The sequence below is a fragment of the Sapajus apella genome, unplaced genomic scaffold, assembly GCF_009761245.1.
Source record: "Sapajus apella isolate SASKATOON/1434 unplaced genomic scaffold, GSC_monkey_1.0 scaffold79, whole genome shotgun sequence".
Taxonomy (NCBI): domain Eukaryota; kingdom Metazoa; phylum Chordata; class Mammalia; order Primates; family Cebidae; genus Sapajus; species Sapajus apella.
The window spans coordinates 1599300-1624810 of NW_022437019.1; the positions used below are offsets into that span (position 1 = coordinate 1599300).

The window sequence follows — 25511 nt, forward strand, 5'->3', positions numbered from 1 at the left end:
GAAACAATAAATTTACTGTTGGTTAAATGGAAGTGGGCCATCATCATAATCTCCATCCTCATCTTCGTGTTGAGGAGGCTGAGCAGGAGGGGGAAGAGGAGAGTGGGATTTGCTGTGTTGGGTGGCAGAGGTAGAAGAAAATCCATGTATGAGTGGATGAATGCTTTTCAAGCTTGCAGTGTCCAAGGATCAACTGTGCTTCATACACGGCAGTGGAGCGTTGTGTAAGTGAAAGTCAATGCAAAAAATAGAAGGGAGTTCAGCGCAGACAACATTTTACCCATGCAGTGTAGGTTTCGTGCAGTTTGAAAACATTATTCTATCAAATCCTTTCTAAGACTCTCGAAGATAATTGAGGCAAGAGCGAGCTATGACACATGAGGGAAAGGTTTATCTACAACGTGATGTGACTCAGACTTGAACCCGAATCTGCTATGCTCTTAACTGCTGGCTTTCTCGCTATGATCCCGACGTCTTATATGCCATCTAATGTAAGCCTTCCTTATTCCAAACTCCTGGAATGGAATTATTTAGAAAGGTAGCTGAAGGATAGTTAAAAGATGGCACTTCTTGCCGCCAGAATGCATGTATGTATTTTCATTGTGCTAACATGACTTGAATGTGGAGAGCCTGTTTCAAGAAATAATTTCCTAAGCTATGCATTTAATTCAGATACTATGAAACCCTGGTTTTAATCAGAGATTCTTCATTAAAAGCCTATTCACTGGAAGCTAATGATAAGTCATATAAAGTACATTTAAGTCCACAATGCAGTTGTTCTCTTGTGTGTGGTAGTTGCACCGGCATTTAGAGGCCATGCAGAAAGGGGTGAACACTAATAGGACAGGTACCAGCAGCTCCAGGACCCCATAACTCATCCCAAATGTGCACATGGCAGTTTAACATACATATATCTATTATATGCATTATAATCATTCCTTCACCAGTCTATTTGTTTGTTTTTGTTTTGTCTTTTTTTTCAGACAGAGTCTCGCTCTTGTTGCTAGACTGGAGTGCAGTGGTGAGATCTCAGCTCACTGCAACCTCCGCTTTCCAGGTTCAGGCAATTCTCCTGCCTCAGTTTCCCAAGTAGCTGGGACTACAGGCACACGCCACCATGCCCAGCTAATTTTTGTATTTTTAGGAGAGCCAGGGTTTCACAGTGTTGGCCAGGATGGCCTCGATCTCTTGACCTCGTGATCTGCCCACCTCGGCCTCCCAAAGTGCTGGGATTACAGGTGTAAGCCGCCACGCCCAGCCCTTCACCAGGGTTTTTAATAATCATTTTGTATTTAATTAACATGCACTGTTTGTCTTGAGACATTGAGAGTAAGGGGCAGAGATGAGAGTTAGGGGCAGAAAGAGGAGGCTGGCATTCATCAGACCCATTGAGAAGCGGCTTGGTTTTAAACACAGGTTTTCTGCTTTTGGTTTTGTACCTGGTGCAGATGCTCTTCCCATTTCCGTGGTCTAATATTTTCATTAGTGCCTTCTTTACAGAAGAGGCATGAGGGCTGTGATCTCCATCCCAGTCTCATAGGTGGGGCTCTAGTTGCCCTTCTGAAGGACACAAAGCATACACTGTGTTTTAAAGAGGTTCTCTTTTCAGAAGGCATTCTGATCAAGTATACAGATATATTTGTTATTACTATCTCACTTTGCAAGTGTCCTGTGATAGTTTAATCCATCACTGATGTATGGCCAAATATTTGTGTGTGTGTGTGTGTGCACGAGCGCGCACATGCATTAGCGTATAAGTATACAGATGCATGTAAGTGATTATGTAAATTTGTGTTTATGGACAAAAATATTTCTTTAAACAACTGGAATGAGCTAATGTAGTAGAAACTGTTCATTTAGTTACTTCAGTCTTAAAGATTATTGCTCTATGACAACAGAGAGAGAAAGTTACATTGAGCCTTCACTTTCCATATTGTGCAAACACACAGACTTCACTACATAGCTAGCCTGAATCAACCAAAGATCTAAATACTCTCATGTGATCCATCACCAAGGGGAGAAGACAATTCCTTTAAGAAGATTGTTTTCAGCCCAGATGGTTTGGTCCTGCACACAATCATTTGATGATGTGCTACTTTCAGCTTTGGTGTCATGTACCTCTCTGTCCGCTTTTAACAAGAAGAGAAATGCTGCACATTTGTAACAAATTTAGTGAATGGGTTTGGAGCAGATTGTGCAGAAAGGAAGGTGGGCTTCTTTTGGGAGGCAACTGGAAAGTAGAGCCAAGTCTGAAGAGATAAGTCCAGAGATCTCGCTCAAAGGACGGTGAGCTTCAATCCCTTAGAATGTGCTCAAACCCAAACCAGAAACCTGGGTTTGCTGCCAGGAGGAGCTGAGTTTGGAGACTAGTGGAGAGGAAGGCAGGAGGCATTGTTGCATTCCTTGTGTCTCTTTCTTCTTATAATGCCTCAATAAATCTTCAGGCTATATTCTCAAAACTCTAGGCCAGGGATTACCATTCAGATGTCTTCAAGTAAAGTAACTGAGTGAAGTGGGCAGGCATAATAAAATTATTTCTCTACAATAAGAAAAACAATAATGCAAGCTCAGTGATAACTGGCAGGGGACACACGGGCCTTGGTGTTAGGAGGCAACAGGGACGCCTGTGGGCGGTGCTGAACTGCAAATAAGAATTGCCTGTACCTTCTACAGAGGGCGGCTGTCCCTAAGCTTTGCGCCATGGGAGAGAGCACCTACATTGATGGATATCTGGAGTTTGCAAGAGAAATCAAAAATCCAGATAGATGTTTATGTGAATTTCCTGATTATAAAATGTTGACTCTGATGTTGTTTTAAAGAAGTTGCAACCCAAATGAAACACCAGTGTCCAACCCATACTGTAGGCAAAGGAGGAATCCATGAAAAGTAGGACTGTGCCCCAAATATCAGTCCTGTGTATGGGAGCAGCTCAGGGGCAGCCCTTACTGTCCTCGCTGCTGTTTTTTCACATATGCATGCAGGATGATGGATGTGTGACCGGAGGACACATGCCTACGTGAATGGCACGGGTCTGTGTAGAAAAGCCTTTGAGTTGTTGTATTTGGAGAAAACACCAGAAGCCTGGTGGGCACCTGCTGGTTTTCGTGTTACCGTCACAGCCGTAAGGGAGGTCACACATCCAAGCAGGGGATAGATAGGCATTATGAGCATTTTTCAGGAGCCTCTTATAATGGACCCGTAAGGTGTGTGCCTCTGCATGGGAAACATCTGCCATTCCTCCCCAGGTCTTATTGTAGAAAGCATTTTCAGTTGAAACAGGAGTTGAATGCCTTCATCATTTGTAATACATGGTACAGCGTATTAGAGTTGCAGTGAACTTCATTATCTAGCCTACTTTTTGTATTATTTCAGGCTAAAGAAGTTCTGTAATGGACCCTGCTTGCTGGTCTTCAGAATTGCTTTTAAGTGCAGGTCTTTGCCTTGTTTCCTTGCAGTTTGTTACCCTGATTGTAGGTGTTCCAAAGTCCCTTGTCACAAAAGCAAGGAGAAGTCCCTGGAGCCACCTCAGGAACAATCAATCCAGAGCACTGCGTCCCTTCTCAGTTTAGCAGTGCAGTCCACGGAAGGTCTGGGAATCAGAGACACTATTAATTCTGGCTCTTCAGTGTCTCCCGTCCTCCTCCACTGCTCATCCATCTTGACATCACCATTCATTCCCACAGGGTGACATCATCTCTGCTGGAAACCTGCCCCTAGTCCTCCGCAGACCAAACCGTGGACTGCATGCCATTCGGACAGATTAGGAGAGGGCAAGGGTATGAGAAGGTCAGGACGACCAGGTGACTCGCCTGCCACTGCTGAGCATCTGCTGTAGTTACTGTCCCTTCCAGAATGTTTGCAAGGAATATAATGCAACCATTTCAAAAAATGAGCACACAAAAATGCAACAGCATGGAAAATCCTTACTGGAATACGGAATTATATTTTAATCTATTGGAAAATAGGCATTACATTCAAATGATTCAAAATCCAAAAGACCTAAAAGGGTATAAAATGAAGTCCCATTGCCTCTCTCGCGCACAACTGCCCAGTTTGTGATGTTTGGTGAAAAAAGAATATGAAATGAAACCCCTCTCTTTTTCTCTCTCTCTTTCTCTTTCTCTCTCTACGTGTGTGTGTGTGTGTGTGTGCATGTGATGAAACCTCGTTCTCTATACATACACATACACACGTATATATAAACACAAAGACACAATTTATCCATACCAGAAAGACCAAAAGAAATAAGTAAAATATTTACAGTGGTTATTTTGAATAGAAGAACTACAGGAATTGCTTCTACCTTCCTGTGCTTTGCAGAATGTCCTTACGCTACATGTGTTGCTTTCAGGAAATAATAAATGCTTTTCTTTATCATACATATAATGCACAATCATTGAAGTCACTGAAGCAAGACTGGACGTAACCAGTCATCAAAAAGAGGAAAATACAAAGTCATTCATCACAAACCCAGAACTCATGACTGATGGCACTTAATATCGTCACATAGTACTTCCCTGGCCTTTGCAGATACGTGAGTATACTTTACTGCTGTTGAATGCTTACCTTCTAACTAACAAAATATTCAGGACACCTTGATAATGAAAAAATAATTTTCAGAAGAAGAAGGCTGCACCTGTAAGCATACAGGTGTTGATGAAAATAAGAAAGAAAGGTCCTTTGACTGGGGGCGATCTAGGTACATTTGCACCCCATCAGCCAGCAACATGGAGGAGGAAAGGGATAGAAAAGGATTATGCTTTTATGGCGCTTCATGGGTGCACCCCTGTTGGTGAGCAGGGTTTGGACATCCCCATCTTTGTAAAGAAGGCTGTGAGTTTGTGATGTTGAGGGACCTCAGGAATGTCGAGAACTCCTGTGGCAGCCTGGGGCATCCTTGTGCTGCTGAAACGGGCACAAACTGTCCTCCTCCAGAGACCAGATCCCTCGTTTGGGGTTTCTCTAATGGCACACACGTGTCTATCAGAAATGTACAATCTCCATAGCAATTCACCTTCCTACCATCATCCCTGTCCCCAGAGCTGGCATTAGCATTTTGCAGTGAAGTCTGGGAGCTTTTTCTGAATTCAGAAAGGGACATTGAAGCCTATGCCAAAAGGCTTAGAAAAGCACTAGCACATGATAAGTGGTTAAGTGTGAGTGAGGTATTATTGTTATTATTATTTCTAAAGTAAGGTTTTCTGGATTCGCCCCACAGACGAGAGTCAGAACCTTTGAAATTTTATAACTGCCTCTCTGAGGGGAGCCGATGTGCTGTTGTGAATACCCAAAGACTGATGATCAGGACTGGAGAATGAGTCGATTTGGGTTTTTCCCCGCATTGGAACCTTCTCACCAGAAGCAAACTTAGCAGAAAAGTCTAGGGGGAAACAAAATTTTATTTTTAAAATCCAGAATGATTGGTCCCAAGTTGGCATGGCAGTAAGCAAGTTCAGGGTACAAAACTTTGAGTCTTCATTGTCGCCCCTGCTCGGCGTATCTCAGCTTCTGGGAACGGAGTGACAGTGAGGAGAGCGCTGGACACTGGCAACAGGGCCTGGGTTTCACTCCCCACTCTTCCAAGTGCTTCAGACAAGGCATTTACCTTGTGCCTCAGCCTCCACAGTTGTAAATTGAAGGGGTTGGTAGGGTCCAAAATACATCAAAGTGCTCTAGGCTACTGGGGTTCAACCAACTGAGTGCCCCTGTCACCCCTCCCTGTCTCCCCACTTCAATCAGAGGAGCTTCAATGTGACCATTTCTATACATCAAGGTTTTATGGAAATGCCCACTCAACAAAACAATTCTATGTTTAGTTATTTAGTAATCGTTCAGTGAACTAGGTGCTGGAAGGGACCACCATGATTCTCTGACCTTTATGGACTGTGGAGGGGGATCATAGTGGGGCGTCAGGGGCAATAACAGAGAGGAGAAGAAAGGAACAAGATGGGCAGGGCCCTCCAGGAGGGCCAGAGAGAGAGGCCTGTGTGTTCCAGCCACGCACCCACAGCAGAAGGACCATTCCTGAAGACCCTGCTGCCCCTGTCCTTCACTCCATGTCCCCACAGGTGTCCCTTTTGTGACTGAACAGGTAGAACAAAGAGTAGACAAGTCAGGATCCCACGCTGGCTTTCTGTGACCTTGGCATCATGCATCATAGCCCCAGCCCTCTGATCTAGAGAATGAGATCCAGCCCCCGCCTCTAATGAAACACAGGTGCCGAGAGGTTTACAACTCATCAGAAAATGTCAAAATAAGTAAAACTCTGACAGGGAAAACTATGCTGGCACAGGAATTTCGGGCTTCCAGGGACACCAGGTTTGCACTCCCAGGAAACCCGACTGCTTTTGAATTCCTTGTCTTTTCATCTCCAGCCCTATGTGTATGTGGAGACTCACGGCTTATCCCTCACTGCAGAGAACTGAATGAGGAAGAGGCATATGGCAAGAGAGTGCCAGTCTGTGGCTTTTTAAAGGAAACTTTACATGTGAATGTGAATTAGCTGAAATATCAGTTATTTTTTAATTAGCTCTTCAAATCAGCACAAGGAAAACCTGTGCTTGTTGGTCTGCTGATTGAGTGATGTTGGCTTAGAGATTCTCATCAACAATCAATGAAGAACCATGCTCTCCCTTGCTGGAAACCCTTCCGTGGCTCCTTCTCATCCTCAGATTATATCCAAATATGATCCCATCTGCCCATCACCTCCTGTTCTCCTAACCAGCCACGATTCCCGTTCTCATTCACTCAGCCGCTACCCCCACTCTCATTCAACAGCCTCCCCTGCCCCATGCTAACCACACTCACCTTCATCTGCTTCTCAAATTTATGTACGTCACATGCTCAACCACCTCGGTAATCCTTGTTCACTGTCCCCTGTGCCCAGCAAGCTTTACACCAGTGAGTTCTCAAACTTTGGTGCTCACAAGCATCACGTGGAGTGGTTATTTAAAACACAGGCAGTTGTGCCCCAAACCCCGAGCTTCTCATTTAGAACATCGGAAATAAGACCTGAGCATTTGCATTTCTAACAAGTTCCCGGATGATACAAATGCTGCTGGCCTAAAGACCATCCTTTGGGAACCCCTGCCTCGTTCCCCCACTAACACACTTCCCTTGAGTAATTCCTACTCTTCTTCCCCATCTCCATTTAAAGCTTTACTTCCCCTGGCTGCTTAGCATGGATTGAGCTCTCCTATTATATATATTCGCATCATACAAACATCTTGTACTGCTTTACAGCACTTGTGTAGCTGGGACTACAGGCACATAACACCATGCCCAGCTAATTTTTGTATTTTTTGTAGAGATGGGTTTTCGCCATGTTGCCCAGGCTGGTCTCAAATTCCTGAGCTCAAGTAATCCACCTACCTCGGCCTCTCAAAGTGCTGGGATTACAGGCATGAGCCACTGCACCTGGCCACAAGTGTTTTTTACCTAATGATAATTTCTTTTCTTTTGGGTAGACACCCAACAGTGGGATTGCTGGATCGAATGGGTAATTCTATTTTTAGCTCTTTGAGAAATCGCCATACTGTTTTCCAGAGAGGTTGTACTAATTTGCATTCTTACCAACCATGTATAAGTGCTCCCTTATCTCTGCATCCTTGCCAGCATCTGTTATTTTTTGACTTTTTAATAGTAACCGTCCTAACTGGAGTATGATATCTCATTGTGGTTTTAATTTGCATTAGTGATGTTGAGTTTTCTTTTTGGTTTACATTCTGGCCATTTGTATGCCTTCTTTTGAAAAATGTCTATTCACAGAGAATGAATATTCTAGCTTCTCTTTTCCCAGAGCCTCTGTATGGAGCCACCATTCCTCAGGAACTGGGAGGGGTTGGTGGTGAAAGGGTGAGAGGCCACAGACACTGCCTCATAGGCCAGAGCCTCGGGGACATCACAGAGCACAGAAGTCTAAGGGGTGACCACTTCCTGCCTCCTGTCCTCTCACTTTGGGGCAATGTTCTACCCAATGGCCTGGCTAAGGTTCAGAACTCAAGCATTTAACCAAGATTTGAAATATACTGATGAAATTGCATGAAGGCCTAAAGACATTTATACTCGTTTCTTTTCGTTTTCTTTATTGCAATCATCACTGTAGAGAATAAGTCTGAACCTACATGGCAATGCTCATAGCTTCATTCATTCTGTCTATGATTTATTGGGAGGAATCCACAGTAGTGCAAATGCCCAACGTCACATACTTAACAATGTCATCTTTGCTTTTTGTGGGTTTTTTCTAAGAGACAGGATCTCGCTGTGTCAGCCAGGCTAGAGTACAGTGGCATGATCGTAGCTCATTGTAACCTCAAACGCCTAGGTTTGAGTGATCCCCTTGCCTCAGCCTCCCAAGTAGCTGGGACTATAGGCATACACCACCATGTCTGGCTATTTTTTATAGAGATGGGGTTTCCCTATGTTGCCCAGGCTAGTCTTGAAATTCTGACTTCAAGCAACCCCCCTGCCTTAGTCCCCCTGAGTGCTGGGATTACAGGCATGAGCTACCACATCCAGCCCATTTTTTATGCTTTTAGGTTTGCACCTGCCTAGAAGTTCTTCACTTTGTTTTCTGTTCTTTTTTTTTTTTTTTGAGTTGGAGTTTCGCTCTTGTTACCCAGGCTGGAGTGCAATGGCGCGATCTCGGCTCACCGCAACCTCCGCCTCCTGGGTTCAGGCAATTCTCCTGCCTCAGCCTCCTGAGTAGCTGGGATTACAGGCACACGCCACCATGCCCAGCTGATTTTTTTTTTTTTTTGTATTTTTAGTAGAGACGAGGTTTCACCATTTTGACCAGGATGGTCTCGATCTCTTGACCTCGTGATCCACCCGCCTCGGCCTCTCAAAGTGCTGGGATTACAGGCGTGAGCCACCGCACCCGGCTTGTTTTCTGTTCTTAAGGGAATAATACACCATGGTTATCTACAGAAATAAACTGATGAATAAATGATTTAGAAAAGCTTAGAGAACAAAAGGCTAGTAGAAAAGAGAAGTCAGAATTTTTACTTTCTTGGCTCATTTAGAGAAAACATGCTTTTAGCCTTTTACAAAAGCGATTAAGAATACTTTTACCCAAATGTTTGGATGTTATGGTAATAGCCTTCTCACATAATGCCTTTTACCTTATACTCTGTTTTATTTGGGTTTTGTCAGGGCAGAGGGTGTGCTTCTCCTTGCTGTGGGTTTACCAGGGAGCTCTGATTGCATGTTATTAAAAAGAAGCTCCAAGGACCAGAAGAAAGTGAGGGCGTTTGCAGGTTCACTGGTGTGAGACTTAGAAAAGTTGATAAGAAGGATTAGAACTGAAGGATAAAAAGACTTTTACAAAGCCAAGCCATTATAGGCCCCATTACTTTATATACATTCTCCAAAAATCACATGAATGAAGGGAAAGAAAGGAAGAAAAAAACTGGCTACAGTTCAGAACGTCAATTATGTCTTCTTTTAATCCCCTTTTTCACGATTTATTTGACATTTTGAACAGTGGCCAAAAAAGCTATTATAACTATAAAACGTATTCATTGGTATAAATCTCATTCGTTGAACGATTTAATTAAGGTATTGACATGCTTAATTGATACGCGTAAGCCAAGTCCATTTTCATATCTCATTTCCATATGCTTTCTGCTTTAAGAGAAGCAAGGAGCTGGATCTTTAAAAAAAAAAAAAAAAAAAAAAAGCCTCCCTCCATAAAAATGCTATAGATTTATCTGTGCCTGACATCCCAGGGGACCACTTCCTGCCACTCTCCTTGATTTCAAGCCAGCCACTCCTCTAAGTGGCGCTGCTTAGAGGGAAGGTGATGTATACCCAGCTTGAGTGCCTGTCAGGCCCTCTTATGATCAATAGGAGAATATTTATATTAATAAAGCACCAAGTTAATTAAATAAAATGGTCCTCTGGGTAAACTTAAGATACTAGAGGATGGGCAGGAATCGATATATTCTGCCATTTGAACATTAAGTATGTGCCTTGAAATTTTATGGAGCTTTTAAAAACTAGCTTTGTAATGTAAAAAGTTTGAAACCACAAGTTTTCTCTGCCAAAACCTTGTCTCTGGCTTCCAGAGCTGAGGGGGACGGGAAGGGCTGGAGCTGCTAGATGGGGGTTTAGGGGAAGCCCCTGCTCACTTCCTCCTGTTCTGGGTAGCTCCTCTCTGTCTGGATGCAAATGTGGGGGGTGTCTTGGAGAACAAGGCTAGGCTGAAGCACAGAGGCCTGAGCTCAGCGCAGGGTCCAGGGAGGATGGCACATCCTTGTCCCCAGAGGAAACTGAGTGGAGATCCTGGGGAAGCCCAAACGTTAAGATCTTTTGCAAGAACCTTTGTCTGCCAGCCCCACGAACCCCTGCTTGGCTTCCGCCTGTGCCCTTCCCTTTTGTTCTCTCAGTCTGTCTCTTTCTATACGTCCCTTTTGTGTGTGCGCATGTGTGTGTGCACATGCATGTGTGTGTGTGCGTGCATGTGTGCACCTGTCTCCATTCTCTTTCTCTTTGCCCCACATCTGCGTCTTTCCCTGTGTGTCTCTGCCTTTCACGGTCTCTTCTGTGAAATGACTGTCTCTGTGTATGTGTGTTTCAGTCTCTTTTTTTTTCTCTTTTGTTTTCTCTGGTTTCATTGTCTCTGTCTCACTGTGTCAGTCTCCCTCTTTATCTTTCTCTCTCTCTCTCATCTTTAAAGGAATCATACGTTCACGAACTCAGCCCCTTCCACAACCTGCACTCAGAGGCTGACTTTCTGGTCTGTTCCTGGCTCCTGGAGCAGCCTCCTCCATGGGCTTTGGAGATGGAAGAGGGGAAAGAAGCCCACTGAGTCCTGGTTTAAGCAGCTGGGTCCATTTGCAGAGGTGACGTCATACTTGTCATCCCTCTTATCCACTGCCAGGGACCGTCTTCTCATTTTCTTAGTGTTGACCTGTAGTGCCTAACGCCCTGGGTACATTGTAGTCACCCTAGTAATGATGACGATTCATTGAAATGTAAGCCCCAAGACAGTTTTAACAGGGTTGTGAGGATTTTCATCTCCCAAGAGAGTAACCACGACAGAGGAATTTGTTTTAGTGGTGACAAATGAACCTCCCCTTCCCACCTTGTGTAACAGTGTCCTTTCCTCTTATGGCTTTCCCTGCACGGCTCTGGGCCCCTTTGAATCTCACCCAGGCCCCAGCCTCCTTTGGAAGGCAGAAGGGTGCTTTGACTTGTCCTGAGCGTGCGCAGAAACAGCTGGACTGACATTCTGTCCTCAACCCAGGGTCTGTGCTTGGGCAAGGGCCACTTCCCAGTGTCTTCCCACTGTCCCACCAACGCCCTTCAGGCCCCCCTTCTTTCCCCTCCTCTTCGTGGGAGTCTACTGCCAACTTGTCTGCACAGCAATTGCTGCATGGTCAACTGTTTGCCAACCAGCCTCCTAGGGGGATTACAGGAAGCTGGACAGCTTTCACCCGTGTTCCCTACTTCGCCATCTTCAGGAGATTGTGGTAGATTCCATGAGAGAGAGTCTCCCTGCAGGCCCCAGGAAAGCTTTGAGGCAGGACAGCCCAAGTGGATCCCAATGACTGCTTTCTTTCATGTTGAACTTGACCCAGAGTTGCTGCTTTATGGTTGTGGTATTCTTCTGTAGTATTCTGTGGGGAAAGATGGCAGGGTTTTTCTTTCACTCATATAATGTTGAATGCCGACTTGAACAGATGTAAGAACTGATAACAACCAGTACTTATCCAGCGCTTCTTATGAGCGACACAACATGCAATGAACTCAAAATTCATTAACTATTTTAAATAAATCTCCCACATAGGTATTTTCATGGTCCACATTATACAGATGGAGAAACTGAGGCCCAGTCAAGCTAGTGACAAAGCTGGAGTTCACACCGAGGTCTGTTAGGCTCCCGAGCTGTGCCTTCACTACTGTACCTCACTGCCTCCTGGGGTCTTGGCCACATGACTTCTAGCAAGCATGTAAGGCAAGGAGTTGAGATATCAAGAAAAGCATGGCCTGGTCTATAGTGGATGAACAGCCTCAGAAACACAAGGGAGGCATTTCAGCAGCCTCCCCGCTACCTCCTACGTTGGAAGTCCTTTTCTCTTTGCTGGGGACAGGGGAGTTTATTGTATTTGGCAGGAGACTAGTGGCAGCAGTCTCACATTCGTCACTAATGAATTTCATCTCTGCAGTTCATTGGGTCCTCCCAGCGCTCATGTCCCTTGTCTAGTGCCTTTCAGGCTAATGGCCAGAAGCAGGTCTGGGATTAATTATTCATGTTAACTTCAAACTTGGTGTAAATCTATTGAACTGCATCCATTTTTACATAAATAAGCAAGAGAACAGCATCTATTCTCCTGTAGTCGATATCAGCACATCCACAGGTGTGAGTTATTAGCAATAACTGTAATTGCTTTGAATGGAACAATAAATAGTGCAGGGGGTCATGATGAGAAACGTCATTCTGTAGTATTAACATAGCCTAATGGCTGAAGCCACTGTATACTTCATCCGTTACCAGGCTTCCGAAGCCAGCTTTGCAACTCAGGGTGCTGAGCTCTTGCTGAATTGCTTTCCTGCTTTGTGAGAAGATAATTTTGAGCCTTTCTGAAGCACATAGATTTTATCAGCAAATGGCCCTAGGATAGCATCTCACCTCTACCATTGAGGTTTCACTTGTTTAAGGGTCTTCTGAAAAGTTACAAGAAAGCACAGGCTTATACAAGCCCCATTTCCTCAAGCTGTGGCCCTGCATGCCAAATTCCAACTTCTGGGCAGCCCAGGCACAGCCCCCGCTGCCCCTATCCCCCCACTGCTACCCTGGCAAGTTCACATTTCCTCAATGGAACAGAGTGGGCCACATGAGAGGAACTCTAGTGCCATATCGTAAAGAGTTTTAGGGTTAGGCAGATACGGAGCAGTATTCAAAGAATCCTTTCTTCATGATCAAGCTGAACATTTAAGGTTACAATGGAGTAGACGCTAAAAACAAAAAAGTGGCTTCAACTTCTCCCAAACTGCAGTGCCCTCTGACTTCCTCTGTTTTTCTCACCTCCTCACCTCACTTCCCTTCCCCAACTTTATTTCTGCACATCTTCAGCCTCTGGGAGGGTTTCCAGAGCTTTTAGACAATTTGGCTGAGAGGAGTCAGGTCACAGTGTAGATTATCCCAAAGATCATCAGAACTTGCTCACTGCCAATGACCCCCTTCTAACATCTCCTGGAGGCTAATGCTTAAAGTATCTCCTTCTGCACCCGAGTTTCATTGTCTGTATTATCCTGATCTCTATGAGTGCCAGAATTCAGAAAGGCTGGGGCGGGGAGAAATTGTTCTTGGAGATGAAACATTGTCAGGCACACAGCCCTTTTCTGGATTGAATTCATCTTCCAAATCTGTTGTACCCTCTCAGGCCAGGTTCAGTCGTATTCAGAAAAACCAAGTTATCATCCACTTAGCCTACCTTCCCGCTGTAAGTGCTCATTCCCACGCTTCAGCTTAGCTCACTAAACCTTTCCCCATCGAAGGCTTTATCTGTGGCTCTTCAGTTTGCAAGCCTGTTTAAGAGCATTAGTTCTCAAGCATGTTACGCTGCCAGGGATGTGGAGGTAGAAGGATGGAGAAAGACAGCCAGAGCTATTTGTAATCTGAAGGGACAAACTGGACTTGGGGGAGAAAAAGGTTTCCCATAGCTTGAGATATATTCTCAGTCACCCATGAACCACGCAATGGCATAAAATCATGTTCAGTTTTATTATTCACTGAACAAATATTTTTAAGGCAAATTTCCTGCTTACACAAAGCTAATAATTTAGTTAGAGAGCAACCATAAAACACCGCATTGCCAACCTCCACGTAGTCAGCAGGGTAAAGCTACAAGCAGCCTTTCCAGAACCAAACTCACTCTTTCCTGTGCCCAGGTAGCTACTCTACCTTCAGGTTTTTTAAAAAAGTCCAATTTGACAGGGCCCTGGCACAAGCTACTGAGTTAAAAGGACCACCTTGGTGGATGATCTGCCATTTTATTTGAGTTTTCTTTTTCAGGAAAAGATAAGGGGACGTAGAAAAGAGGGTTGAATCCATCAGCCTCACTCCCCTCCTTCCTGACACCAACAGACATGGGCCCAAGTGGTAACTGAAAATATGAATTTAAGAAAAACATGTTAGAAGCATACTCCCCATTCCCTTAATTTTTGCTAATTATCACATAAGTAGATCTTCGCCTGTGGGATACTCTGCCTAGGCTATCAGGCCATAGGCTAGGAGGCAAATGAGGGTGCCCAGATCAGCAATTAATCACAAAGCAGGCCAAATGCACAACACACTTCATTTCAGAACAATTTCATAAACGCTCCCCCCACCCCCCCGCCACCTCCTCCTCACTCACAAGGTTTCATCTCCTAATTGCAAAAACTTTTTGGCATGGGAATGTCTTTGTGAAGAAGTGAGGACTCAATTTGGGCCATCTCTCTAAAGAAGACACGGGAACAAGGACGCTTCTCCAATTAATCAGCAAATGCTTTGCTCCAGGTTTCGGGCCAAGGGATCGATTTACATAAAGCTACTTCTCAAGATGAATCTGCCTCCCCCTCTGCTCCCCCTGCTTTCCCCTTGTCCAGCCAGCATTAGACATGCTACTGGATTTCAGATTGACAGTGTCAGCTACAACAATCAAATTAGGGATGAAAGCCTCAGATGGCTGCCAAGGAAGAAGGACAGAGAGGGTGGGCACCAGTATGTCAGCCTCAGAGGAGGATGGATTGTATAGAAATGGGTTCCCTTTCCCAAACCTCACTGAGCAGACACATAGCTCCAAACAGTGAGAAAGAAACAAAACACCAGTCTCCATCCTTTTGAATCAGGTGAATGAGCCCCCCATCCACACCCAACCAAGGTTGATAAATAAGCCGTAACATCTCATTGGGCCTAAAATTGGCAGGGGACTATCTCAGGTACATAATTAGATCTTCACAATCAGATGATTTTCAGCACCAGATTTCTGCACACAATGTGAAGACACCAAACTCGCAATTGTACCCCCTGAAGCGTACATAATGAGGTACACATGGACTGAGGAGTCAGATGCTTGTCGTTGGAACCCCGCTGATATTTCCTGGACCACTTAGTGACACACAGAAGCCTGGACCAGAACAGAGGGCATAATTGGGCTGATAATGAGAGCTCCCCAATCCCATCTAATGTAACTAAATGCCTTGTCGCTAAATTGTGATAATCCCAGGGATTAGTGAGCTGTTGAGAAGCTCAGCTTCTGTACCATTTGCTGGAGATGATCAGTCAATTATAATGCCATTTCATGAACACAAAGAGCCTTAGTTGGAGTTGCATATAATAATTAAATGAAGAAAGCTTCTGTCTGGACTGGAAGCATCAGTTAACCCTGCTAGCCCTGGAAGAGTGGTGGTTTGGAAAACCCAGATTACATTCTGTGGCTGCAAAGAGGTATCTATTCACAGGAGGAATGGCTGAATGAGTAGAATATTCTAAACCAGGGCTTGCTGCCCTGGATTCAGGACGTCCAACGTTGACTGACTTTCCTCTACATTTCCTATCTGTACACTCAAACTCCGAAGCAGTCTTGTATCAGGCTCCTTAGATTGGCTGCAACAGCTGAAGACATTTTCCCTCCCTCAGCCATGAGATGCTCCTGAGTGGCTTTCTGAAATACGGATTAAATGTCATCACTGTCCCCACTTCAGCCTTCTCTTGTGACTGTCTATCGTACAGGCGTTTTGCCCAACATCAGCAGCCTCATGTCTGAGACACAGGAGGTCTTTGCATCCTGCTCCCAAAATTTCCCTAAAATTAGACTTTAACATTTAAGGTAGTAGGATGCTAAATTTGTGAACTTCACACTAGAACGTGAAGATAGGAATTTGCGGTTAGGTACTGCATTAAAGTTTAGAAAGCACTCGCTTGTCCATTATCTCTGATGCCTATCCCAGTTTCATAGAAGTACAAGTTGAGGTTCAGGAATTGAGCTGATGCTCTGAAAGACACATAGCATGCTAAGTAGCAGAACTAGGACTTAACACCTAATCCGATGCAATAGTCATTCCACCCATGGTTCTCAAACTTATTTAAAATTAGACTCAAGCCTAATTAGGGTTTCTGATTCAATAGGTCTGGGATGGACCCCGGGAATCTGCATTCTTTTTTTATTATGGAAAATAGCACACATACACAAAAGTAAAGCATAGATGATAAATGAAACTCCTTCGTGCTGATCACTAAGCTCCAGTAAGTATCAACCCCCAGGCAACCTTGTTTCAGCTATTCCTCTACCACTTCCTCCTCTCCTTTATTATTCTGAAGCAAAACTTAGAGATCATTTTATTCCTAATTATTCCAGTCTGTGTCTCTCAAAGATAAAGACATAAATGAAAGAAAACATAACAACAATTCTATTCTCACTTTAAATTTTAAAAAATTAACAGAAATGAATGTGTATTTTGTTCTGATAGCAGGATTCTTGGTCCATCTGATCAGAAAATTCTTCTATGACAACAACGGCCCAGCACCATGTCGACTCTTAATAATATCTTTGTACTGTTCTAATTTTTCTCAAACCGTCCACCTTGAAAGATAAAACCAAAGTACCTGATGAAAAAAGCCTGCATTCCCTTTGAGTCCTAGTGATTCAAATTGACATCTCTGTTTTTTCCTTCCTAAAATCTAAAAAGATTTTGGCACCCAACTAAAACTAAAATATTTTGCTTGGTGTCTGGGAACAATTAATACTGTGAGTTTAGAGACAGGCTTTCTACCGGATAAAAAGGAAGAAACAATGAAACTGCTGCGCTTACTTTTTTTTGAGATGAAGTGGCACTCTGTCGCCCAGGCTGGAGTGCAGTGGTACGATCTTGGCTCACTCCAACCTCCCCCTCCGAGGCTCAAGCAGTTCTTCTGCCTCAGCCTCCTGAGTGGGTGGCATTACAGGCTGCACTACCAGGCCTGGCTAATTTTTTGTATTTTTAGTAGAGTTGGAGTTTCACCATGTTGGCCAGGCTGGCCTCGAACTCCTGACATCAGGTGATCCACCCTCCTCAGCCTCCCAAGGTGCTGGGATTATAGATGTGAGCCATTGTATCCATCCTTGCTCTCACTTTTTGAGGTGTCTGGATGTTTATTTTATATTTGTAAAAGTAAGGGGGTCTATTCTTTGTATCTGTGATAAATAAGGATGTAAACTGCAGGAGAAGAGAGACTTGGGACTGTGCATTTTTCTATCTCAACTTCAAACATAGTGGAACACATAGTAGATACTCAATTTATTTTCACTGAGGGAAATGAGCATCTCAGCCGACATTCAATCCATCAGTATTAAACATCTGAATGGCATGGCCAGGATTTTTTTAAATGATTTTGTGGGGGAAAGGATTGCAGAAGGAGCTTGTATATCCTTCATCCAGTAACTTTTTAACATCAAGGGAGCATGCAGTGGAAACTCCCGCTGCATTGAAATATTCAAAAACACAACCGGAGCAGTGGGAAATAATTGGCGTTTTTTTGTCCCCATTGATACTTTGATTCCCTGGATCCCTGAGATAGGTGGCAGTTCTTTCAGGAAATGAGTCAGTTACTCCATTGTAATCTTCCTCAGACAAAGGCTGCCATTGACTAGACACCCAGCTGGAGGTACCAGAGCTTAGCTGGGACATATGCTTGGCGCTCATTTGATTTTGACAGTGACCCAACTGCAAACATATAATCTTGCTTATTAAGATAAATTGCCTGCAGAAGAGATGTACCTATTAAGATAAATCCTCCCTGAAGTCCACATTGTAGAATCCCCAGGGAATAATTTCTCATGCATATTTGTCCCTCCTGCTGTATAAAATAAGGTAAGCAAAACAGTGTCTTTCCCTTTAGTTCCCAGCACAGAGTGATGAGTCACAGGGTTACTATATGTTAGAAGCGGGGGTTCGGGGGACAGGAGCAAAGACTGTAGCTTTTTGTAAGATGGTAGTATTGAGAGTACAGGAAGTTTTAGATTCGTAGGTTATCCGTCAGAAATTTTTAAATCCCTAAATGAGTTTTGATTGAGACTGAATGCACCAATGGGCAGGTTTCCTCCTACTAGGCAGAAAATGTGAAAGTAATTTTAATATATATTCAGGCCAAAGAGAATCAGAATGGTAATCCACTGCGCTGATCCCAAATCCAATAATGGTTCCAAATACAAATGCTTTTAAGATCATCCCTTATTTTAGTCTGACTATTCACGAGTTGATCGAGTTTTTTTTTTTTTAATGTTACTAAAAAGGCGCCACATTGGTCTCAGTGCAGAGGGATTGAGGAGGTAGGCAAAGAAGTGTAAACCTCACCAGGCTAGATTGGGTAGTTCCCACATTCTTTGGTCAGTCAGTTTCCTGTGTAGCCTCTTGATCTTTAGTCCTGGATATGCCATCTTTTGACAGTGATATTTTAATCTGCTGAGGACTTTGCAGATTCATAACTGTCCTTGAAGCCTTCTTAGGAATACTTTGGGGTGGATCCCCTTGGGTTCCTTCCATTACTACTGGATCCTATGACCTGCTTCTTTGAACTTCGCTGCCAAAGTCTCCTGGCTGGGAACATCTTCAACAATCTGTCCTTGGGTAGCCTCACCCAGCATTCATGGAGGGCAGGCAGAACCTGGGAATTTACATTTCTCTTGCATGGTCCCTAACCAAGGGAGTAGGTACCAAGTGGTCCCTAACTGTCTGATGCAGGGCTGCAAAAGCCCAGCTCCCTTGCTCAGAGACAGGGGGCCAAGGCTTCACCTAACTGTACTTTTATTTACCTTTTCTATTCCAATCCCTCACTGGTCCCTCCTGGGAACACTTCATTAGTCAATCACTTAACCTCTGTGTCTTTGGCTCGGTGTCTGCTTCTGAGGGAACCCAACATAAGACAGACCTTTTATTTCTGAATCCAGCTCTCCTGTCTTATCCAAAAGAATCTAGAATCAAACATGGCTACCCCTGTCTAGGTGATAGATGAGAGAAACTTTAATCCCTCCCTCAGATTTTGTGGAAAGAGTATAGCAACATTTATATATTTTATTCTTTGTAGATTTGAAGGCATACATCCTGGGGGTGCTGAAAAAGGACATTTTCAGCAATGTCAATGCAGAGCTAAATGGGAGGAAACCACAAAAAGGAAATGCAGCTATTCATTGAGTGCTTAGAGAGTTCTAGATACTGTGCAGAAAGCTCTGCAGAGTTCTACAGCCTTAGTTTAATAAGTCATAATGGTACCTGTGTAGACTTCCAGGTGGGACTGTGATATTTCTGGGCACAGTATCCATATGACTTAGGAAAGCAGTCCCATTTGGCAGTGGGAGATGTGAGAGTCATGAGATTGGCCATGTTCACACAACTAACGTGCAAATGATTACACACGGGGCTCTACATCTCATTTCATTCTCACAATTAACTGATGAGGTAAAACTAACAGCCCCACTGTAAAGATGGGAAAACGGAGGCAAAGAGCATTTTAGTCACTTGAATGATCACACAGATCATAAGTAGCCCCACCCACTTCAGAACCAAGAAATCTCCCAAGTTTCGAGGAGCTTCCAAGCCCCATTTTGTAGCTTCAGAATTAATTTGGGAGTGCCAACTTGGATCAAATTCACTCCCCAAACTGCCATTTTAACACAGACAGGGTTTCCTGGTAGCATGAATGTGACCAAGACAAGTGCATTGTCCCCAGCAGAGCAAAGAGAACGTGTTCCTGCCCCTAGTCTTGCAGGGGTAGGGGTGAAGGTGGGCACTGTCATTCTCTGCTCCTCGGAGAACAAAGCATGGCTGACATTGCAGGGACAGCCCCAGGAAGCATTTCGAAAGCTCCACTGGAACTAGACAGCCTTTCAATCCATTTATCAAAGTGTCCGCAGTTCCCATTTCAAGGTAGATGAAGCAATAATAAATTTGTGAAGAAAGTTAATCTGTGTCCAAAGCATTTTAGTAAATTAAAAAGGGGGGAGGGGGGCTGGAAGGGGAATATATTGGTTCTTGCCAACTCCTATTTGACTTACTGTCTCCTCAATAAGTCCTCTTTGGTCTTGTGTTTTTGGATGGAATAATCAGTCGGTTAATCATTTTCCGGAAGCTGGAAAATGCACTTTAGCTAATGCAGTTCTCCGTTTCTCTCAAAGCCCTAATTATTTAAAAAGGCATCCCAATACCTAGCCCCATTTCCCAACCAAGAAAGCCTTTCCCATCAGCCAGCTTCCTTTACTTACCCAGAAAAATCCAGCACACCGCCTACTCCTATACCCTATTCCAACCTCATATCTTTCTTCAAATTTTTTTTAATCCCCTTCTGGGGTCACTTCTGAGCAGTTCCTCAGTCCTGAGAGGCTTCCCTCGTGAAGGGGGAGGCACTAAAACCCCAACAAGCAATTGGCCAGAAGTAGGCTCTTGGGCATTGTGGATAGATTTTGTTATTTTTATTTAAGTGTCAGTGGAAAATGGTGGCTCTTGTCTCTCTCAAGGATAGTACTTAACAATAGCTCCATGCTCTGGCATCACGCTGAGATAAACACACTGTTAGGGACTCTCACAAAGGCCCTGCGATAATTGTGAAGGGACCGTTACCGAAAATGAAGCACCCAGCCCTGAACCCTCCTCCACGCCCCATCAGTAACACCATTAAAGCTGTCGGTTTGTCAGCCCACTGGAGGTATTTATGAAATCAATATACAGTCCTGCAGATGGATGGCAGCAGTATTGTTAGCCGGAGAAGAGAGGCTCCATGGAAAATAAAATTAATAAAATTTACAAGCAGATTGTCATGGGGAACAGATAAATTCCCTACAATCCACTGTTTTGCTCAATTGGGACAGGAGAAAAGCAGTGGCAGGGAGATGGGAAGAAAGCTGTGTTTTAACGGGCTCCTTAAAGTAGGAGCAAGGCTGGTTATATTTACAGCAAGAAAGTAGTGAACAGAAACCAAAGTGCTGCCCCACCCAAGTGCAGGATTTTGCCTGTGTGGGAGGTCTCCCAACAACATGGCCAGATTTTTCTGCTTAAATATCGCTCTCCTCTCCTCATCCCACCGTATTGCAAACCAGAACCTTTGTGCAATTGCTACTCCTCCCACTGTATTTTGGGATGTTGTCTACTCAGGAAAGGTTAGTGCATTACTGGAATACATGCCCCCTCATCCAGCTTCTAGCTATGGTTCAAGCTGACAGCTCTAAACCTCTCTCTTGCTCCTCCTGCCTCTGATCTTGATCATCAGCCATTTTCCAAAAGTGTGACTGGAGCTCATCTTCCAGAGCGGCCAGAGACAGCAGCCAAGCCTGGGAGGGTAGTGGGCAAAGGCTTGGTAGCCTACAGACCAGCTTCATTTGGCAGAAAAGACTGGAATCATTGTGACTGCCAGAGCCTCGGGTGCTGCCCAGATGCCTGGTGGAAATTGCGTTAGTCGGATGACAGGACCTGGGCCCCTGCTCCGGAGGCTGATGGAGAGCAGCTGAGTGGCCTTGGTGACACCGCCTGACCTCTGCTGTCATCGTGGGCTTTGTTCAGCGCCCCGACTCCAGGCTGGAGCCCTGCTCATTGAATCAGGCCTGGCTGTGGGGCCTGAGACTGGGCTCATTGTGCATCTGAATTTACTTACATCGGTTGCAGACAGAGGAAACTGGATTTGAGATGGGGAGCACCCTGTTATTCAGCCCCAGAAGCCACTAGTACTCACACCTGCACTCTACCCCCAGTCTGAGCCTTGTTTGGGGGCCAAATGGTGGCCCCAGATGATTCCTCAAGTGTCGTCTTAGCTAGCTGCTCAGAGCACACGGCTTGTCTCAGCAGGGGATGGGAGATCAGAAAAAAGTGGACACCTCTTTTCTGCTTCCTCTTTTCCCTCCTGCCCCTTTGCAAAATGTTCATTTAGACTGCCCAAATTTTAGTGGAGGGCAGTCAGCTGATCTCTCTTGCCAAATATATCTGGAGTCATCTAAAGCTTTTGATTAGGTGCCCTTGGAAAATCAGTGTGGGAGTGTCTACAGGTGCAGTCTGTCCATAGGTCAACTTAGCTAGGACCTGTCTGACCTGTGACCACCAAGCTCTTCTTATAGGACCCCGTACCAAGGATATAGTTGGACAACTGTCCCCAAAATGTGCATGCAGAGAAATTCACCCTAGTGTTTCATTAAATAGCAAGTAAATACATAAATGCCTACCCAACAATTTAGGATCATAGAGCCACTCGTACAATTGGATGATATACAGCCATTTAAAATGTTGACATCGATGTACTATTATTGACAGGGACAGATGTTCTCAATATAGCAAACAAAAATAATAGGTTATAATAGTCTATATATTCTAAGGTCATACTGGTGGAATTTATATATATATATAACTCCTAATTGGTAGCAGTAGTTAGATCTGCGTTATTTTTTTGTACCTTCATATTTGAGGATTTTTCGGGTGTTCTTTTAAAAAATAATGTGTATGTACAGGTTGTATGTGTGTGTGTCATACCTTTTATATCTGAAGAAAGTGTAAAGAGCTCACTGTATCCCTAGCCCCCGGCTCTGCAACCCCCACCACGCCATAGTCCTCAGAGAGGCTTCTGCAGCCCATGGCTGTGTGAGACCAGCCAGGAAGGAGGCATGGCAAGAGTGTTTTGCCCAGCCAGTTCGCATGCTCTTGGAGACCTGATGGGTCTTTACAGATCGATGATTCGCTGAGATCCAAGCAGGCCTGAGTTCTGAATGAAAACAGGTGCGCACATTTGGTCTAGCAAAAAATAAAAGTGGAACACAAAACAAACAAAATAAGCCCGTATCTTTCTTAGAAAGAAAATAAGGCTTTGGGAATGCTTACAGCCTAGGACAAGACTTAGGTTTGAGCCAGCTGTGAGACCTGACACTATCCCTTCCCCTCCTCAAAGCAACATGCTGGCACTGCTTAATGCTAGAGGAGGTGCCTGTGGGACCGCCACTTTGGATGGATTTGTGGAAATGCAATTTGAATTTATCATGCCTGTCACTGAGAAGATCCAGGGGCCCCCAGGAATCCCTGGGACTCTAGAATAAGCTGAAGTGGTCATCCCCCCTCAGAAAATCAGAATGAGCAGGCTCTGTTCCAATCCCAGATTACAAAGGCAGACTGTACTGAGCAGCAGAGGACAGCCCTGAGAGATGGGAGATTGAGCGGCGTTGACCCCGCAGTGGGGGAGGAATGCCATGTGGGGGTTGGGGGGGGGGCAGGGAGTTGTCTCCAGGAGGTGGGAAAACAGAGAATTGGGTGCAGTATGAGCAACAAATAACCCCACATCTTGGCTCCTGGCCTGGAGGTGTGAGACCACCCACAGAGCCCGCCCTGGAGGCGAGCTGCTCCGCCTGGTAACCATTTCAGCAAAGGCCATCACTTGAAGAACAATGTGAATGCTTGTAGCAGCCTGGGGCCTGAGACCACACAGCCCCCAAACACTCTGACCGCAGAGGCAGCAGCCTGGGGAGGGGGGTTGTTATCATTTAATGAGATGCAGATCGAGCCGGCCTGAGTCTTTAACGCAGTGTGCCTCTTCTCTTCTTGTTTAGAGATTTGAGTGAAAACCAGATCCAGGGGATCCCAAGGAAGGCGTTCCGCGGCATCACCGACGTGAAGAACCTGTAAGTGCTGTTTTCTTTGCTTCAGTACAGATGTGGCTGACTTGGGCTCTCTGATCAGAGTGGGGGTGAGGGATGGGACAGGAGGGCAGTCCAGGCGCCTTCAGAGATGAGATGGAGGGCTGTGCTCAAGTGGTTTCTAGGGAGCACACGTCCGATGCCACAACAGTGTCATAGAAGTTTGTGCTTCGCTGGTTAGTCATTCCCAGGTATGAGCATTTGCGCCTCAGAGCCTGCTGAGTTACAGCCTGGTCCTACAGAACCTTGGTGCAAACTAGCTTTGCCCAACATCATTATCATCTTCTGTAAAATGGGGATGGTAACCTTGTGGGCCTGTTTTGTGCAACCGAGGAAGTGTTTAAAAGAAAGAAACAGCTTAGTGCCCCATACACAGTATGTGGTCAATCACTTGGAACCCTGATGACGATGGTGCTGAAGTTCTTACTCTTATTAATAGGATCATCATCGGCTCCTGAGAGAGAGAGCATTGGGACCTATATCCCAGGAAGCTGGGGAGACATAACCAGATCCACTTCCACTGTCCTAGGATTTTTTTTTAATACTTTTTATTTTGAAATGATTTTTGATTCACAGGAAGTTTCAAAAAATTGTAGACAAGTCCGGGTAACCAGTTTCTCCCAATGGTAGCATCTGATGTAATCACAGTACAATATCGACACTAGGAAACTGACATTGGTACGCTCCACAAACCTTATTCTTCAGATTTCACGTTCCACGTGCGCTCACTTGTGTGCACCTGTGCGAGGGCGGGCATGAGTAGTTCTGTGTGATTTCATCACATGCAGATCCGTGCAGCTGTCACCATGGTCAAGAGGCAGGACTCGTCCGTCACGACATTTTTAAACTTTGACCATTTCCTACCTGGCTTCTACTGACCCCTTGTGTGTGACTCCTGGGCTCCTGCAAGGACTGTGCCTTGAATTTTCTACCTAAATCACTGTGCCCATGGGGTGAGAACATGCTTTTGGAGAGGAGTAGGGAGGAAGGTCTGGTTTGGCTGAGCAAGCACTTCTTCTGCCCAGCAGCCTTCTCTGCAGCCCCGGATTCAATTTGAGACGTCTTAAGGGAGGCTTAAAAAAAGACATTGTCACTTTTCCCTATAATGAATGCGGGGGTTTTACTTTACTGGCACACTGAAGGCAGCTGGTGATGGCTTCCAGATGCAGGTTATCTGCCTCCCCTGTGGCCTTAGCGGAAAGCTTTTGGTGTTTAACATGCAGAGCACACAAGAGGGCAGAGGCGTCTCGGGGGTGGGTGGAGGGAACAGAGAAGCAGACAGGACTTTGCAAGGGGATGGAGGACAAGGAGGCTGCTCCCTGCTGCTTCTGAGGGTGTTTTCCTAAGAACAGGAGAGGGCGGCGTGGAGCAGCCACAGCCACAAAGAATGGGTTTCTTTGCAGGACAGGTGTAGGCTTCTCACAAGAAATAACCTCCTGACTTGACGTGTCTTCCTAAGAAAACAAGATACAGAAAACCAAACCTTCAAAACCACTAAATAAATGAGGAGAGATCTTCTGTCATCCTGAGCTGTCAGTTTTAACATTTCAGAGTACTTTTCTAGCATTCTATTCTGTGCATTCCAAGAACTCAAGACTGTTCACATGAACCAAAACAGCTGTGTTAATGAGCCTGCCAGAATGTCAGGGTGCAAGAGGCCCAGAGAGGGGCAGTGACTAACTGAGGGTCAGCCAGCTTTCTGATGATTGAACCCCAAAAGAACATTTTGCATATATAAAGTGATATGTCAGTCAGATCTCATGATACTAATTTTAAATGGATCAGTTAACCAAAAAGAACATATTATAGTGATGTATAAGCAAGGCTGTACAGTTAATTACCAACTATGTTTTTGATTGTTAAGAAAGTGAGTAAATCCCACAATGG

General features: G+C 44.8%; 1 protein-coding gene across 2 annotated transcripts in view; it reads left to right on the forward strand.

Annotated features, from left to right (window-relative positions):
* The window catches only part of SLIT3 (slit guidance ligand 3), a 627018-nt gene that overhangs the window by 387446 nt on the left and 214061 nt on the right, over positions 1-25511 (forward strand). For both annotated transcript variants that reach the window (XM_032252688.1, XM_032252689.1), the window contains exon 5: positions 23538-23609. In XM_032252688.1, coding sequence (XP_032108579.1) covers positions 23538-23609 — 72 coding nt within the window. The remainder of the gene's footprint in view (positions 1-23537; positions 23610-25511) is intronic.